Source organism: Rhinolophus ferrumequinum, chromosome X, assembly GCF_004115265.2.
Source record: "Rhinolophus ferrumequinum isolate MPI-CBG mRhiFer1 chromosome X, mRhiFer1_v1.p, whole genome shotgun sequence".
Lineage (NCBI taxonomy): Eukaryota > Metazoa > Chordata > Mammalia > Chiroptera > Rhinolophidae > Rhinolophus > Rhinolophus ferrumequinum.
The window spans coordinates 94,877,987-94,894,869 of NC_046284.1; the positions used below are offsets into that span (position 1 = coordinate 94,877,987).

General features: G+C 42.1%; 1 protein-coding gene across 1 annotated transcript in view; it reads right to left on the reverse strand.

Annotated features, from left to right (window-relative positions):
• TSPAN7 (tetraspanin 7) overlaps nucleotides 1–16,883 on the reverse strand; it is a 133,750-nt gene that overhangs the window by 22,195 nt on the left and 94,672 nt on the right. Inside the window, exon 2 of the mRNA XM_033104190.1 lies at nucleotides 1,676–1,864. Within this exon, the coding sequence (XP_032960081.1) occupies nucleotides 1,676–1,864 (189 nt within the window). The remainder of the gene's footprint in view (nucleotides 1–1,675; nucleotides 1,865–16,883) is intronic.

Here is a 16,883-nt window from a genome sequence, read left to right on the forward strand (position 1 = left end):
GCTCACCTGCCAGTGAGCTCCCAAGTGTTAGGAGAAAATGACAGCGTGGTATGGAACCACCTTTAGAAGAGGGCAGAGATAACTATTCCGGTATTGTACCCCTCTTCTGGCCCCTCTTCAGTCATAGTATTTGGGCTGGAAGAAACTTTGATGAAGAAACCTTGACCATTCTTTCATAAATGAAGACAAATGCCCAAAGAGGTTACAACCTTGCCACTAAAGACTTAAGTCAGTTACTGTCAGAATCAGTCAGGTCTCATGACCAGGTCTCCCCTTCTTGTTTGGACGGATGGATTTTTAGCAATCCTTCTTTTCTATGCCTCTGAAATGAATCCTCCTCTTGCTACTCATTGTACTAAACAAGAGGTTCTCGACCTCAGCTGTATAATAGAATCCCCAGGAAAGCTTTTAGAAAATGTGATACCAGAGCCTCACCACCATAGACTCCAGTTCAATTGGCTAGAAGCAGAGCCCTGGCAAAGGTGTGTTTAAAAAGCCACCCAGGTGATTTAAGCATGCATCTGAAGTTGAGGACTATGACACTGGAGCAAAAGAAATCCTAGTGCTTGTTAAGAAATACCAGAAGGTAGACTCAGGATGTTAGCATAGAGTGGCAGGTGATAGCACCAGAAGTGGTTCCATCTGGCCTCACTAAGGCTTTTCCACCAACCCGGAAGAAATCAGTGGTGGCCAGGGCATCTGCAGACCAGAATGTGCTGAATCAAGCACAACTTCCAAGACACTGCCAACAAAGAGATTGACCTGTGCCAGTTTGGACGGTATTTCCTTTGGAGTGAATTACCCTCATACCCATATCTGTCACTAGATGGTCTTAAATGTTACTACGAACTAGAGCTAAACAAGGAAGGGCAGGCAACACAGTACTGAAGGAATCTCTGCTCCCCCCTTTCACCGAAGGAGATGTCTGAAAAAAAATCCTTTAACATGAGCTCTTAATGAAGAGCGTCGGCAGTGAGTAGACACTTAGGCAACTAGTCTACCCAAAAGTTAAGAATCATAGGAACAACGTTTTAACAGCCTGCCCTAAACTCTTTGTGAAACATCACTGCTGTCTCTGTCCGATTAGAATAAAGGCACCCAGCACTGGTACTGGTAGCCAATCCATGGCACTGCACCAACCCTCTGTTGAGTGGGGAAACCCTGGCTTAGCTCAACTCCCATAGCACTGAGCCAGCGTGTGCAGGTTTAGAGAAGAGCGTGCCCATTCATCCAAGCATGGCCAAGCTCAAGGAGACAGAAAGTATTTCTCCAATGGGAACTTAGAGATGAAAAGCTGCTTATGTTTGGGATGCTCCCTTGCCCACCAAAGCTGCATATCACATGCTTGAAGAGATTTCTAAGACAAAGTTCAAAACTGGAACAGGGAGTCTTGCCATGAGGAGATCAATGGCCAATTGGAACTGCGGGCCACTGCTTTGTCATCATCTACCTCGAGGGACCAAGACTGGAGTTTTTTGTGCCAGGCTGTGTGTTTAGGGTTGTTTTTCCCTCTAGGGGATTAAAAGGTGGATTATGTAAGAGTCTGGACTAAAATTAGAGTCAATAAATAGGAAGGTCTTGTTTGTGGCTTCAAGAAGGGCCAGTTCACTTTCATGGGATTTATATTTTTACAAAAAGGAATTGAGAAAGCAGTATGATGTTGTGACATACTCACCAGTTTCAGCATCCATGGGCTACCACGGCATGTAGCAAAGCATCCAAACAGGCCAAAAACGACGATAGTGGTGCCAGTTCCGATGAGCACATAGGGAGCATTTGTGGAGTTCTCGGCAATAAGGGAGATATAGGTGCCCAGAGTGAGTTTGCCCCAGACTCCAACGGCCAGCAGGATCACCCCAGTGATCTGAAAAGGGGAAGAGGGAGAAGGGAGTATGAAATCAACACAGCACTACAGTCTGAATCTGAAGGCTCAAGTTTCCGTGAGCAAGATGGCAATTGCTGTAGGATCCCCTACAGCCATGGAAATGTTGCATAGAGCAAAGACACTTTGATTGTATCTAAGTTGACCTGTCTCTTACCCAATTCCATATGCAGTTACTATATTAATTGGAAGTCAAGTCAACAATAAAGAACTTTTTAAGCTGCTTAAAAAGTACATCAGCATACACGTCTCAGAGCCTTTTCAGGTCTGGTCTGAGAGCTGCTGTCCAATGCCGAGCTGGGTAAAACCCCAGTGAGAACACCAGCCACCCTCTTCAATGGCATGTGTGTATAAAGTATGTTTAAAGACATCCCACATGTTTTAAGGAACAAGGTAATTTTTTTGACTACTTTCACAAAAATCTTTATAAAAGGAAAGCATTCCAAATATTTTTGAATCCCTATTGATTCACTGCCTTATTTATTCAATATAAAACAATAGAAGAATCCAAATAATTCCTGGAATTAGCTGTAATGCGATTTGTCAAACCCCGCGGATCAGTCCACAGGAAATTCCCACAGCATGCCTAAACTCTAGAACCTTGTGCCAGTCAGGCCGTTACTTCAGGGCTTAGACTTGGGGCTGCATGCTATGCCTTATTTTCCACTCCCTAAAGCTTTAGCTACTGAAGCCAGTGGTTGACTTTGTGCCTCTCTCTAGCTGATGTCTCCTTTAGTTTACCAGCAGCTTAGCAACTCACGCAAATGCCTCTAAGTGCCACCACTTCTGAAACCGTATGAGGCTCGAGGAAGCCTGGGTGTCCAAGGGAGCCCTTCCCCAGGTTGGTCCCACCCTATCACCCACTGTCCCCACCCCAAATGCCTCAGTTGCTTGTCCGGCTTGCCCATTCAAATGCGGAGGCCAGATGAGAAACTGGAGAAAACCAGTATGATACCAATCAATACCCACCTCACCAAGATTTCCCGTCAATCAACACCCTGTCCCTTAATACCTGTAAGAGAACACCACCAGATATATGCTACATGAGGAACCAAATGGCTGGGCTAGTGAAGATGCCAAGGCCTCTCCTTTATACTCTGAAAACTCCTTCTGCAGTTTAGCGCCATCAAGTTCCACCATCAGATTGTTTCTCTGTGCAGGAGAAATAACGGACCCTGCACCTTTCCCATGGCAGATAAGAGTGGGCGCCACTTATTTGGGGCATGGACAAGAACAACCCCTTTACCCCCACCCCGACAGCCTCTCTACTTTGTAGAACCATCACTATGAAAGACAGAATTAAGAGGTTTAAATCAGAGAAAGATTGAGGAACTAATGCTACTTTTATAAGCCAAAGGTGAGTGGAGGTTATACAGTCTTGAAGAGAAAGTGTTGGACACTAATATTTGGGAGACGGTGGCCCAGTGAAGGTCTACTGCCTTTGAAAAGCTCCAATGGAGGAGAGCCTTCCTGAGTTAAGAAAATCAAGAATGCAGACGTTGCCAAGTCCTCTGCTGACACCTGGTGGTTGCTAAAGAAAGTACCTCCTTTGAACAGCCTCTTCCATACTCCTCCAAAAGGAAACATAAAACGGTCTTCACCCACTAGAATCAAAATTTAAGATTCAATTCTCCATTCATTAGGGGGAAGAATGCAATGGACATTAGGTAGAAAGGGCAGTGCCTAAGCTATGTTTTATTACTCAGTGCTTAGCACAGTGCCAGGCACAGAGTAATTGCTTAATATTCATTGGCAAACAAAATACATCTAATTTCTCTGGATCTTAGAACCTCTATTTTATAAAACAAAGTCTTTCAAATGCCAAATACTTACAAAACATTTCCATCAGGTAAATACTATGAGCTAAAATGGAATCAAAGAGAAACTTTCTCCCCTACTTCCCACTCTAGCATTATCTGCCCAAAGCTGTAAATATCACAATGAAAATGTATTGAACAAAACCAAAAATTCAGTTAAACTAGTCACTGTTTACATAGGCTGACTATAAGTCTCATCTAAAGACTTGCAATTTCACATGATTGTCCCTAAAGATTAAGTCACACTTCAGACATATACTGAGCAGCTGCATTCTATACATTATTATTGCCAGTCATTATTGGAATGTGATTGTTTTAATGAAAGTACAGAGGGTGCTAAAAAAATGTATACATATTTTAAGAAAGGAAAAAACTACATTAAAATTGTAATACTCAATATATACTGATAACAAAAGTCACGTGTGACTTCTGCAATTACAGGAGGTGCTCAAAGTGGTTACCACCAGTGTCCAGACACTTCTGATTACAGCGAATTACTGCTTAAGCAACGTTGACCAAAGTGTCCACTTGTATACATTTTTTGGCATCCCCAGTACATACTACTGACCAACTTTAGAGTCTGATATTATCTTATATTTCTGTGACCAGTGATTCCATGAAGTTCACTTATTACCATAACAAATATTATATGCAATATGTCAAAGTTAAAAGAAATTGTGATTTTTAAGGCAAACAGTATTGACATTTTTATTCCTTTTCTCCTTTCAAAAAATAATTTCTTTATCAAATATATGGTGATGGAAGGAGAACTGATTCTGGGTGGTGAACACACAATGGGATTTATAGATGATGTAATACAGAATTGTACACCTGAAATCTATGTAATTTTACTAACAATTGTCACCCCAATAAACTTAAAAAAAATGAGAAAAAAAAGAAAATCTTGGATATCTCAGTTCTCCAAAATAGATGAGAAATACTTACATTTTATTAAATATATGACACTTCTTCGCTTAAAAAAAATAATTTCTTTGAGTGTAACCACTACTTTGTAGATGAAACACCTCCTCATGTAAAGTACAAAGCCTATAATATCAACTTGCTAAAATGTTCATATAATGTAATTTACACAGATATTCCTCTTTTTATTGCAAAAAGACTATCTTTTTAAATTAAAGTTTATTGGGGTGACAATTGTTAGTAAAGTTACATAGATTTCAGGTGTATATTCTGTATTACATCATCTATAAATACCATTGTGTGTTCACCACCCGGAGTCAGTTCTCCTTCCATCACCATATATTTGATCCCCTTTACCCTCATCTCCCACCCCCCACCCCCCTTACCCTCTGGTAACCACTAAACTATTGTCTGTGTCTATGAGTTCTTGTTTCTCATTTGTTTGTCTTGTTCTTTTGTTGTTTTTGGTTTATATACCACATATCAGTGAAATCATATGGTTCTCTGCTTTTTCTGTCTGACTTATTTCGCTTAGCGTTATACTCTCAAGATCCATGCATGTTGTCACAGATGTTCCTATACCATCTTTTCTTACCGCCGAATAGTATTCCATTGTGTATATATACCACAACTTCTTTACCCATTCATCTATCGAAGGACATTTTGGTTGTTTCCATGTCTTGGCCACTATAAACAAAGCTGCAATGAACATTGAAGCACACGTGTCTTTATGGATAAATGTTTTCAGATTTTTTGGGTACATACCCAGGAGAGGGATTGTTGGGTCATAGGGTAATTCTATTCGTAATTTTTTGAGGAACCTCCACACTGCCTTCCATAGCGGCCGCACCAGTCTGCATTCCCACCAACAGTGTATGAGGGTTCCTTTTTCTCCACAGCCTCTCCAACACTTGTTACTATTTGTCCTGTTGATGATAGCCATTCTGACTGGGGTGAAGTGATATCTCATTGTGGTTTTTATTTGCATTTCTCTGATGATTAGTGATGTTGAGCATTTTTTCATATGTCTATTTGCCATTTGTATGTCCTCTTTGGAGAAATGTCTCTTCAGGTCCTCTGCCCATTTTTCAATTGGGTTGTTTTTTGTTGTTGTTGTGTTGCATGAGTTCCTTGTATATTTTGGATGTTAGCCCCTTATTGGAGGCACTGTTTGCAAAAATCTTCTCCCATTCAGTTGGTTGCCTCTTTATTTTGTCGATGGTTTCTTTTGCTGTGCAGAAGCTTTTAAGTTTCATATAGTCCCATTCGTTTATTTTAGCTTTTACTTCCCTTGCCTTTGGAGTCAAATTCATAAAATGCTCAAAAAGACTATTTTTGCAGACCTCGAGGGTGCCTCTCGAAGACTACCAATGGGCACAAACACAGCACTACAAGCACCATATTGCATGGGAGAAAAGCCATCCAACATCTTGACCTTGACCAAGTCAGTCATCCTCCAAGAAAGTCGCCCACTAAATGACATGGAGGCTGGGATAGGTAGGCCCCTTCCAGCACCCGTGTGCTAGGCATCTGAGACCAATCCAGAGAGAAAATGCTTCCTCCAATGTTGAGCTTCTCCTACTCAAACATTCCTGATGCACTAGCTGTGTTTGGAAGCCCAACCTCCACACACCAAACCCACCTCTTCAGCCTCTTCTCCCTCACTACTTTTAATGCACTCTATGTAGTTCCAGGAAAACTGAGCTGTTCCCTATGCACCTTCCATACTTTACCTGCTTCCCAACCTTTGCTCATGTTGATGCTCTTACCTCGATTTCTTACCCTTCCTATCACTACCTGTCTACATCCTAAACTCTAATGGTGCACTGCACCCACTTCTTCCAGCCTCCCTAAAGAGGACTTACTCTGTAGTATGCCATCGTCACATTGTGCCCTATCCCCCTCCCATGTACATCCAGGACTGTGATTCCTCTGAGGACAGGGGTTGTGTGTCCTGCACATAGTCAGTGTCCAGAATGTGTCTGTTGAATGAATGAATAAGTAGCCAATTGTAGATGTCAGAAGGGGAAAGAAGTTTCACATTAGCCATCTACCTGCTATACCCTCGGACCATCTCTGAGCACCTATCAGAAAAATGGTAAGAATGCCAAGGTGAGCAGGCATTGTAATCTAGGGAAACAACAATCGAAGGACAAAGAGGTCAGGATTAAATAGACAAGGGAGAAAAAGGTTGGGTTGCAGTGTGCCCTGTGGTGAATAAAACCATACTTGGTGGTGGCAGTGGTGGTGAACTTGAAGTAAGTATTAGGGAAAAAATATCAGTTGAAGGAAAAAAACTATAAGCAAAGGATTAAAGACCCATAAAACACAATAAACTAGTGCTTTCTCACATTTTCCCTATATAATAATGCTTCTTACGAAGGATAAGAAACAGAGAGACAAGCCAAAAACAAACATTATTGTTATCTGTACGATTTTTTCCCCTTGGTTCCTGCCAACATACATACACTCATCCACACAGATAACTTTGCAAACAAACACACACAAGGTGAAAAGGGACAGGTTCTTTTGATATCTCTCTTCTACTTTTGGGATGCAATGAGTAGGTTTGGAGCTCACCAAAGCAACTTTGTGTCTGAGCGCCTCAGAGACCTCAAATTTCTAAATCAACCAGTATGTCACAGATTTAGCTTTCTCATGGAAGTTTTCCTTCTTTCTCAGAAGAATCAATTAGCAAGCAGACACTAGAGCCCAGAGATAAAGCACACAAATGGCCTGGTGAAAGCATCACCACCACCACTTTACATGCTCCCACATCAACCACAAGCCCGGAGGGCAGGCCCAGTGCCCACCAGCAGTTGCCAGACTGAGGCTCTCAGTCTCTATTCCCAGCATCTCATGGGGACTTGACATTACCTGTCTGCTTACAGCACAGCTCAAAATATTGGGTAGGAGTACCTCCGCCTACTTCTGATTTAGGCTTGGCGATGAGGCTGAAAAGCCTATAATGGTAGCATCAGAAAAGGAAGGTAGATCAGAACTCGAAAAGCTTTTCTGTGATAGTTCATGTTACTTTAAAATTACATTCAAAGTCAAGTGTAATTGGAAAAAATAGTTAAAAAAATTAAGTTGAAAGAAAAGGTCAGGTTTGCCAATATACCAACGGATGTCCGAAATGCTCCGGAAGAGACTTACTGAGTTTTATTTTCACCCTGCAGAGGATATTGGGGAGCAGGCAGCAGAGATAAATGATTCTTCTTGCTCCTGCCAGGTCAACGCAGCCAATGCTGAGAAATCTCCCTACTGTCCTTGTATTGTAGCGTCCTGATTTTGACAGAGGAGAAAAGGATACTGTACTTCCATCTTTCTCACATGCCCAGAGGCATTTTCCTTGAGCCCACTCCCTTTTCTGCATGCAGACCACAGACTTTCTGATTAAACTGCAGCAGCTCCTCTCATGCCCATGAAAGGCTGAGCCAGGTTTGGATCTAACAGTGGAAAGTCCATATATTCTTTTTTTTCTTTAATTGCATGATATACTAAAAATGAACTTGTGTCATCATTAGAATAATGTCTATATATTCATGTAGAAGATGGGGCTCATGAACCATTTATTCTACAATTAAAGGAAAAAGACAATGGAAAATTGAATTATAGAAGCACAAGTTATCTAGAAGACACCCCGTCCTAAGAAGCCATATGGGGGATAAAGCAGGATCTAAAGCGAGCCAAAAGAAACACAGAAGAAATCATAGGCAGAAATCTCAGCTAGATAGCATTTTAGGTGAAAGCCACAATTCAATCTTCCTAGAGGTTTACAGGTTAATTCACTCACAGCAGCTACACACAGAGGTATTATAAAAAGTTCTTCCCCCACTCCAGATGATTCTAGAACTCACACCAAAAAATGCATGACACAGAAACTGCATACCTATCATCAATAATTAAAATACAGGGTACTCAGAAGTTAGCTTTTAAGAAGAAAAGTAGCTAGCAAACTGTGCTTTTGGCTTAGTCTTACTTGACCATGTATGCTGAGGAGACAGCAGGCGAAGGTGAGTCTTTGCACAATGTTCTGACCTGATTTTGTAGAGGTGGATAAAGCAACCAGAAAGGCAGAGAAACCAGAAGCTTCTAGAATCTTACAGTCTTCTCTTTAAATTTGAAGAAGGAACCGTGTGAATCTGTCATATTTACAACTTAAGATTTTATTAAGAATTATTTGTGTAAATACTTAACGTTTTAAAATAGACTAAGAACCAGAATTTATTGGGGTTTTATAGCAGGCTTGAGAACTCACTCCAGATGAGTGGCAGAAGGGGGCAGACGTAATCTTAAAAGATAGGTGAATGGAAGAGCTCTGGGCTGGGGGTTCAGATATCAGGGCTTCAGCTGCAGTTTTGCCACAAAATAGCTGTGTGACTTTGGGTAGATCACCTAACCTTTCTGGGCCTCGGTTCCCTGTTCAGCAGGCTCAGAAGGTGGAAAAGTCTGATTTTCAGTGCTTCTCCCAGCTTTAACATTTGGATACAACAAATCTGAATCTCAAACTTGATGTGCTTATTGACTCTGAAATATATTTATAGATGTGCCATTGGGCAAATAAGCACAAGACAATTTATGAGGTACTCCTGGTAAATGACAAACCATAGCACTGGGAGTAGGAAAGCTGGTTATTTCTGGACTTGAAGCCCACTGTTCTGCCAGCTTTCAAAGGTGACAAGTGGTTGCTGGGGGAGGGAAGGAAAAATGCCCAGGAAGTCACACCTTGTAGTTTACACAGACATCTAAAAATTCATAAGCTCACTGGCATGACAACAAGCTTTACGTTTTCTTTATGAGGATGACACTGTTATCTTAAGAGCAACAAGACATATGCCTTGAGCTGTTTCTTGCGAGGCAAGTTATGTTATCCAATTCAGTCCTTCTCTCCCTCACGTTTATGTCTATGCATAACGTATGTAATCTCACATGTACATACGTGTACATGTATGTGTGTAGAAGAGAACACACATTACATGGTGAGGAGATTAGTGGTATCATTCAAAATGGATAGGGAAGTTGAGAAGAGGGAGAGAATTGAGGTGATCTTAAATGCTGGTTTGCTAAAACTGAGTTTGGAAACCAATAGGAAACTCAGAGACCATCTGGTCGAGGCCCTGTTTTCTGTTGGGTTTGAGGTGATCAAAGGCCACATGGGTAACATGTTCAGAAGGCAGTTGTGGATGTAGGACTGGAGTTCAGGAATGAGTCAGAGATGTAGGTGAGGGCTGAGGCCAGAAGTGACAGCTGAGAAAACAGTATGTCTCAGGAAACAGAAGCAGAGGATGGTGGGATGGACAAGTACTAAGGCTTAAGGAAGATGGGCACTAAAACATGGGAGGACAATACCAGAAGACAGAAAACAGTGAGGATACACAGAACAGAATGGGTAAGTCTATGAACATAGCTGCCAATAGGAAATGTAGGAGACATGGAAGAAAAGAGACTTTTTTCTCCTCCAAAGACTTACAGCACACAAAACACCAGCACAGTTCATTGACCCCAGGCATGCCAATGAGCAGACATGGTACGCTTTATTTAGATACTCAGTAAAGCCCATGAAAGTTGTATTTTATATTTAAATATTATTTCATCCTGTAGCCAATTCATAGAATTCAAGTTCCAGGATCTAGGTCATTTCTCACATACTCTAGCTTCTATTTGGATTTTACCTATGACCATATAGAAAGGACTGAAGTACAGACTGTCTAACGGACCATAGATGCTTTTAAAAGTATGAAAAGGACTTTGAATGGCGCTATGAAAAGTCAGGAATTCCTGCTCTGGCTGTGAGCCCACCATAGGGTCTTCTTCATTTGTGTAGTGAAGCCGCTGATCATTTCATAGGAAATGGCTCCAAGAATGCTTTAAATCCAACAAACAATGTTTCCTTCTGCCAGATGTCTTTAATATGTAACCAGCAGCTTGCACCAGTCATGTTGCATATCTGTGCTTTAGTTCTTCATCTGTGAAATGACAGGACTGGCTCTAGTAACATGTATAGGAGCCCTTCCAGTGCTCAAGTTTTCTGTGTTTCTTTGAATTGCCCAATGGTCCTCAGAAGGCCCAAGATCAAGCCCAGCTATTAGCTAGGATGCAGACCACACTGGTCAACAGCATGACAGAAGACAGAGGGATTGTGCTAGCTCAGCTTTGAACTCAGACTGGGAGAGTCCAACTGGGCAGTGACTCAAGCAGGTGACTGGCTGGAGGCTGAATAACCTCTAAGAGCTCAGGAAGTGGTAGAAATTGATCAATATGGTGATGGTCCTTTCTGAATTAAAAACTGGGTCTGAACATGGTAGAGACATTTGAAATAGGCCTATCATAGAAAAGCAGGGCTACATAGCTACTAAAATCATAATAAAGAACACTTCTTAAAAATAGCCTTTTACTACTTGAATAACCAAACTCCTTTAAATGAGGCCCAAGCGGTTCCACCTTATACTTAATTCCATTATTTAACAAAGGGTCACAGGAAATTTCCAAACATGTTATTAGGAACTCTGTATATCTCACTAGGAAATGAGAAAGAATGGATGGCCCTGAATTGGTTTCTCATTTCCTGTATATTACCCTAAAAGATTCTGGACTTTAGGTCTCCTCCCTCTTAAAAAAACAAATCCTCAAAGAAAGGCCCCAGAAGTAAAAGAATTTCATTCAATGTGCTTATTAGCACACTGAGAAATGTTCCATTGTATCAGAGAGACATTTTAAAGGCAGCTTATTCTGAGCCTCTTGGCATTACTTTTTATTTGTAAGTGTTGTTGATGAGTTCTCTTCAACAAGATGTTCAAAGCAGGACTTCGGTTTCTGATTTACACTCATTGGGAGTGTCTTACTCCAACTTCAAGTCTCTGAGAGCATGTAAAAGGAAGAAGTGAGCAAATCAGAGGTTAAGGCTATCTGGATGTAGCTCAGACCTCTGGTTTCAGGGTTGACCCAGATACATAAATAGACAGCATATAGGTGAATGCCTATTAGGAATTGGGGCCAGCAAAGCTACTTACGAGGAGATTAAAGTGCTTAGAAATCAGCACCAGATGTAGTGGCTAAAGTGACAGAAGCTTAAAGTTTGGGGGATTCCCTCTATGCCACACCTCCTCCTTGGAACCCCCAGTTGATCTCACTCGTATATAAAATCTGTTGACCCAATTAACACACACAAAGGTGGATGAGTTCCAGAAGCACCAACAGCCTTAGTGTCAATAGCAGGTGGCCAACGAAGTGCAGGAAGAGCTGTGGGGAAAAACAGCTTTGCTTGCCTCCATTCCTTGGTGACATAGGACTAGACCAGCACTGTGAAAAGATGGATCAAATTCCACACTAATAAGAAAAGATATTTTAAAAGAAGATCGTGTCAGTATAAGCTTATAAACAAGAGCTACAACTATATTATTAATGTGTGTTGACGGAAAGTTTCTGCTGATCACACATGAATCCTGCCCTGCATTGTTAATTGTGTGTACATCAAGATTTGAAGAGTCCTGTGGGAGGAAATAAGGTCCTTTACCTCTTTTGTAAACAACAAAGCCTCACCCACATCCTGTGGCTGATTTTCTAAGACAGCATGTCATTCAGGCATTCTGTCCTAATACCCATTTTTAAGTAGAATCACTGCTTGTCTGACAATGATTCTCAACTTTTTATTTGAAAACCAGTCACTGTGCCATAATGAGTACATAGTGAAAGCTCAATAAATGCAAAATGAACCTTAGTGGTGATCTGGTCTTCAAACTCACCTCCCTTAAAGTGGCCATGTCCTTGGAAGTTACTAGCTGGAAATGAACCTGGATAAACTAGCCCTAACAATTATCAAATGTGAACCTACATGGAGCCCACATGGAGTCTCTCTCATGATTATGTTGTTGAACAGATTGAGCTTCCTGGGAGTTCCATTATTTTCGAAAGGGAAAATTTTCTTTGGATAATTTCTATATGGATTATTATTTTCAAAATACCAAAAATAAAACCATAATCCTACATATATACATTATGCCTTATAACCACCGGTGTTAATAGGAAGAAGCTAGAACTCAGATGGTGAAGAAATCCCTTAAGGCCTGTGCTCTACCTGGCTATGAGTTGATGGGGGAGGGGGAGGCAGTGGGGTATTTTGAGGAACTCATGCCTCTTTGCCCATAAAATTGGAGCTGATAACACATAATGCCAGAGGAGGACTTATTATTCAATGACTAAAACAATCTGTGAAAGAAACATACATGCAGTATTCAATAATAAGATTCTTACACAAACAGTGAGGTGGTGTTTGCCTTTCAGTGGCCCTAACTTTCTCCTGTGGTGATTTAGGGGTAAAAAAACCACTCAATGAGTGATGTAATTGACTTCTCTCTCAACATTCAAATATCCACACTGCACATATAAGTGACACTGCCATCAATAAGACATACAGAGAAATGCCTAATGTTGAGAGGATATTGTGGGGGGTAAATTAACTTTAAGTAACACGTGATCTAGGTAAAAAGAAAAAAATCAGTCATTTCAGGAAAACATAAAGAGGACAATTTGCCGTCTCTACCTCTACCTCTTGGGCCAAGCCTCCATCTCTCCCTGTCTTCCGCCATGTCCCCATGCTGGCTATGTTCTCAACATAGCAGTCAAGGTGATCCTGTTCAAACCCAAGTCCAATAATATAAAACCTTTGCTCAAAACCCTTCCACACATTCCATTTCCCGGAGTGAAAGCCAATGTTCTCATCCTGACTTGCACTCCTCACTAGTTCCTCTGATGTGACCTCCACTGGCTCCCCTGCTTGCTTACTCAGCCTCACAGGTTTCTTTGCTGCCCTCAAACAGTAATAGCCTGGTTCCTGCCTCTGGGACTTTGCACTTGCTCTTCCCTCTGCTTGGACATCCAAGAGCTCTCATTTCTTCAAGTCTCTGTTCTTCAATGAGGTCTCCCTGACGACCCTATTTAAAACTAGAACCCTGCCCGTCTAGCATTCCTTCCTCCCTCCCTTCCCTGCTTTATTTTTCTCCACTGCACTTATCACCTTTGAACACTATTTAATTTACATTCTTAGTCTGTCTCCCAAAATGAATGTAAGCTCCATGAGGGCAGGGAATGTTGCCTGTTTTATTGACGTATCCCTAAAGCCAAGACAAATGCCCGCTCATAGTAAGTGCTCAGTAAATATCTGTTAAATGATTGAATACAAGATGACCGGCAGGTGAGCACGTGTGAGCTTTGGAGGCCATGAGATCTATCATCACTAGTGCTACTCTAAGGAAGCCAAAGAGTGGACTTGACTCTTACAAGGCCCGGGCAGTTGCACTCAGATAAATACCTGTTCTTTGGCCAATCCGCTTCTAATCCAGCACAATGCTTTATAGATGTCTGCTTTTGACCACAAGGGGGACTAAAGGAGAAAGCATGGGAATGGTTCAGTCTAATCCATCGCCATTACTGGAAACATAATCCAAAGCTCTAACATTCTGTAACTCCATGAGGTCTGTAATTGATGGTTAGGAGAATGAGCAGTGCTTATACTAGCAAGATTTCTCTCTTTAAAAAAAAAAGTCGGGCGGCCGGATGGCTCAGTTGAGTAGAGCATGAGCCCTTAAGAACGGGGTTGCTGGTTCAATTTCCACATGGGACGGTGGGCTGCACCCCCTGCAACTAAGATTGAAAACAGCGACTGGACTTGGAGCTGAGCTGCGCCTTCCACAACTAGATTGAAGGACAACGACTTGACTTGGAGCTGATTGATCCTGGAAAAACACACTGTTCCCCAATATTCCCTAATAAAAATGTTTTTAAAAAGCACAATGGTGGGAAGAGAGTAGGCACTTACTACATGCTAAGTGCTTTAATGCTTTATCTAACTCAATCCTCCTAATAACCCTATAACCTTGTCTAAGGTAGTCATCACTAAGTGGCAGAACAGGTACTCAAGGCCCTGGCCCTCAACTAATGCCTTCCTTCCATGCCGGCTTAAGTAGCCTCACCTAAAGAAGGTTCTTTCTCCCCAATCCTCTACTCCTGACTTTTCTATAAGAAAAGCTCACAAGCCAGTGTCATCCATCCTGGCACTCAACTATGAGAACTTGACTGCTACAACTAAAAAATAAAACCTGCAGGTGTAGTCACTAATTTATTTTAAAATGCTATCCATTATTTCTCCCCTTTCAAGCAGGAAAATCTATAGAAATGTAAACATGTTCTGCTCCAAGCTACAGTTTGAGTCTTTGAAAACCAGTACGAGAAATAAATATCCTGATGTATATGTCAGGATGAGTCCAAAATGTTAAATATCACAAACAGCAGACACAAATTTACACAGGGACCAATATGAAGAATCACTAAAGTTTGACATACAAACAGGAAACTGCAGCATATTCTGAGGAAAGTTTCGGAAAGTAAAGTACTACTCTGGGTTTAGCCCTAAGAAGAAAAACAAGAGTCTGTGGCTAAAACATACATGAGGAGAACTCACTTTGAAGCTATGGAATCATCTGATTTTTTTTTTCCCAGTATTTTGAATTTTAATTTTAGTCAGTACTGATGTAGGACTTAGTATAGAATGGTTTGTGCTTTTTTTGTTTTTCCCCTTCTTCCGTCTCCCCACCCCATTTTGGTTCAAGCCGTTGTTTCTCAGTCTAGTTGTGTAGGACCCAGCTCCCTGGCCCCTGCTGGTATTATGAGCCTTGCGCTCCCACCGCCCCCCGCCCCAGGCTGAGGCAGTCGGTCACCAGTCATTGGTCGGCCGCTCACAGCAGCTCATGGCAGCTCTCGCCGGCTGCCGGCCACTCACGCTGGTGGCCAGCTGCTCATGGTAGCCCACGACAGCACACAGCAGCCCATGGTTGCTCACGCTGGCTGCTGGCCACTCACGCCGGCTGCCGGCCTCTCATGCTGGCCACTGGCCACTCATGGCAACACAGCAGCCCATGGCAGCCCACGGCAGCTCACACCAACCTCCAGCTGCTCATGGCAGCCCAGCTCCAGGGAGAGCCATTGTTCACAATCTTAGCTGTAGAGGGTGCAGCTCACTGGCCCATGTGGGAATAGAACCGGCGACCTTGGCGTTAGGAGCACAGCACTCCAATCACCTGAGCAACCGGGCCGGCCCAAATCATCTGATTTTTAAAAGTAGCTCTGGCCCAAAGCGATGAGCTGAGTCTCCAGCTAAGGCAGTGGTGTCCTATTTGCCTGCCCCACAGCCTGGAAGGGGGATGGGATCAGTCTTTCACAAACTAAGGTCACAGTCCGGAAACATAGTTAACTGCATACGTGCCTGGGATAAATGGCATTTATTGAGCTGTACTGTGCTTCTATATGCCTCATCACATTTATTGTTAATCGCTGTTTTACAGATAAAATACAGGCTTTGAAAACTGAGGCTTTGAAACATTCGGCAACTTGCTCAAAGTCAGAAAGCTAATAAGTGGTACAGCCCAGGGTTAAATTCATGTGTCTGATTTGAAGGCACTTTCCCCAACCATCATGAATTCTCTGCCTCCTGTGGCAGTGTGAGCAAAACAGCGCAGTTCCTAGGGCTGAGGTTCTCTTTGCCCAGTATTACCCAGTCCCTAGCCCTATCCTCCAGGTAGGTGAGTGATGCAAAGAGAAGCCCGGTTTTCTTTACACTGCCTCAGTGCTTCTTAAGATGAAGAGGGTAAACAGGGTCAAATATATGGTGACGGAAGGAGACTAAACTTCGGGTGGTGAGCACACAATAGAGTACATAGACGTCATATTATAGAGTTGTACACCTGAAATTTATATAGCATTATTAACCAATGTTACCCCAATATGCATCAAGTTAATTTACAAAGAGTGAGTAATGAGGAAACTAGCATTCTAAACCAATTTCCACAAGTTTTCTAGACAGTTTCTAATTGTCAACATGCAGGAAACACGGGAAAAGGCAGGGGGAAGGGATGGACTCTACAGACAGACCGGGTGAGCACTGATCTTCTCTCTTCTCCATTCCTGGGGCATATTTCCCGTGTCCCCTAGTGGGCATGCTCCAATTATGAATGGGGTTGTGCTCCAAAAGATTTTTTATACATTGTATGTTTGGAACTCAGAACACATTGTATTTGGAAACAGTGTTAGACATGGTACCTGTGTTTCTAGGCCAATCCTCAAAAGTCTATAGTTAAGCCAGTATTAGGGAAGTTATAGGGAGACAGAGTTTTGTTTCAATACAAGGAAGAGCTTTCTAGTAATAGGCATTGCCCAAATGGAGTGGGTTGTCTTGCAAATGTAACAACAGAAGGTAATCAGCTTTCTGG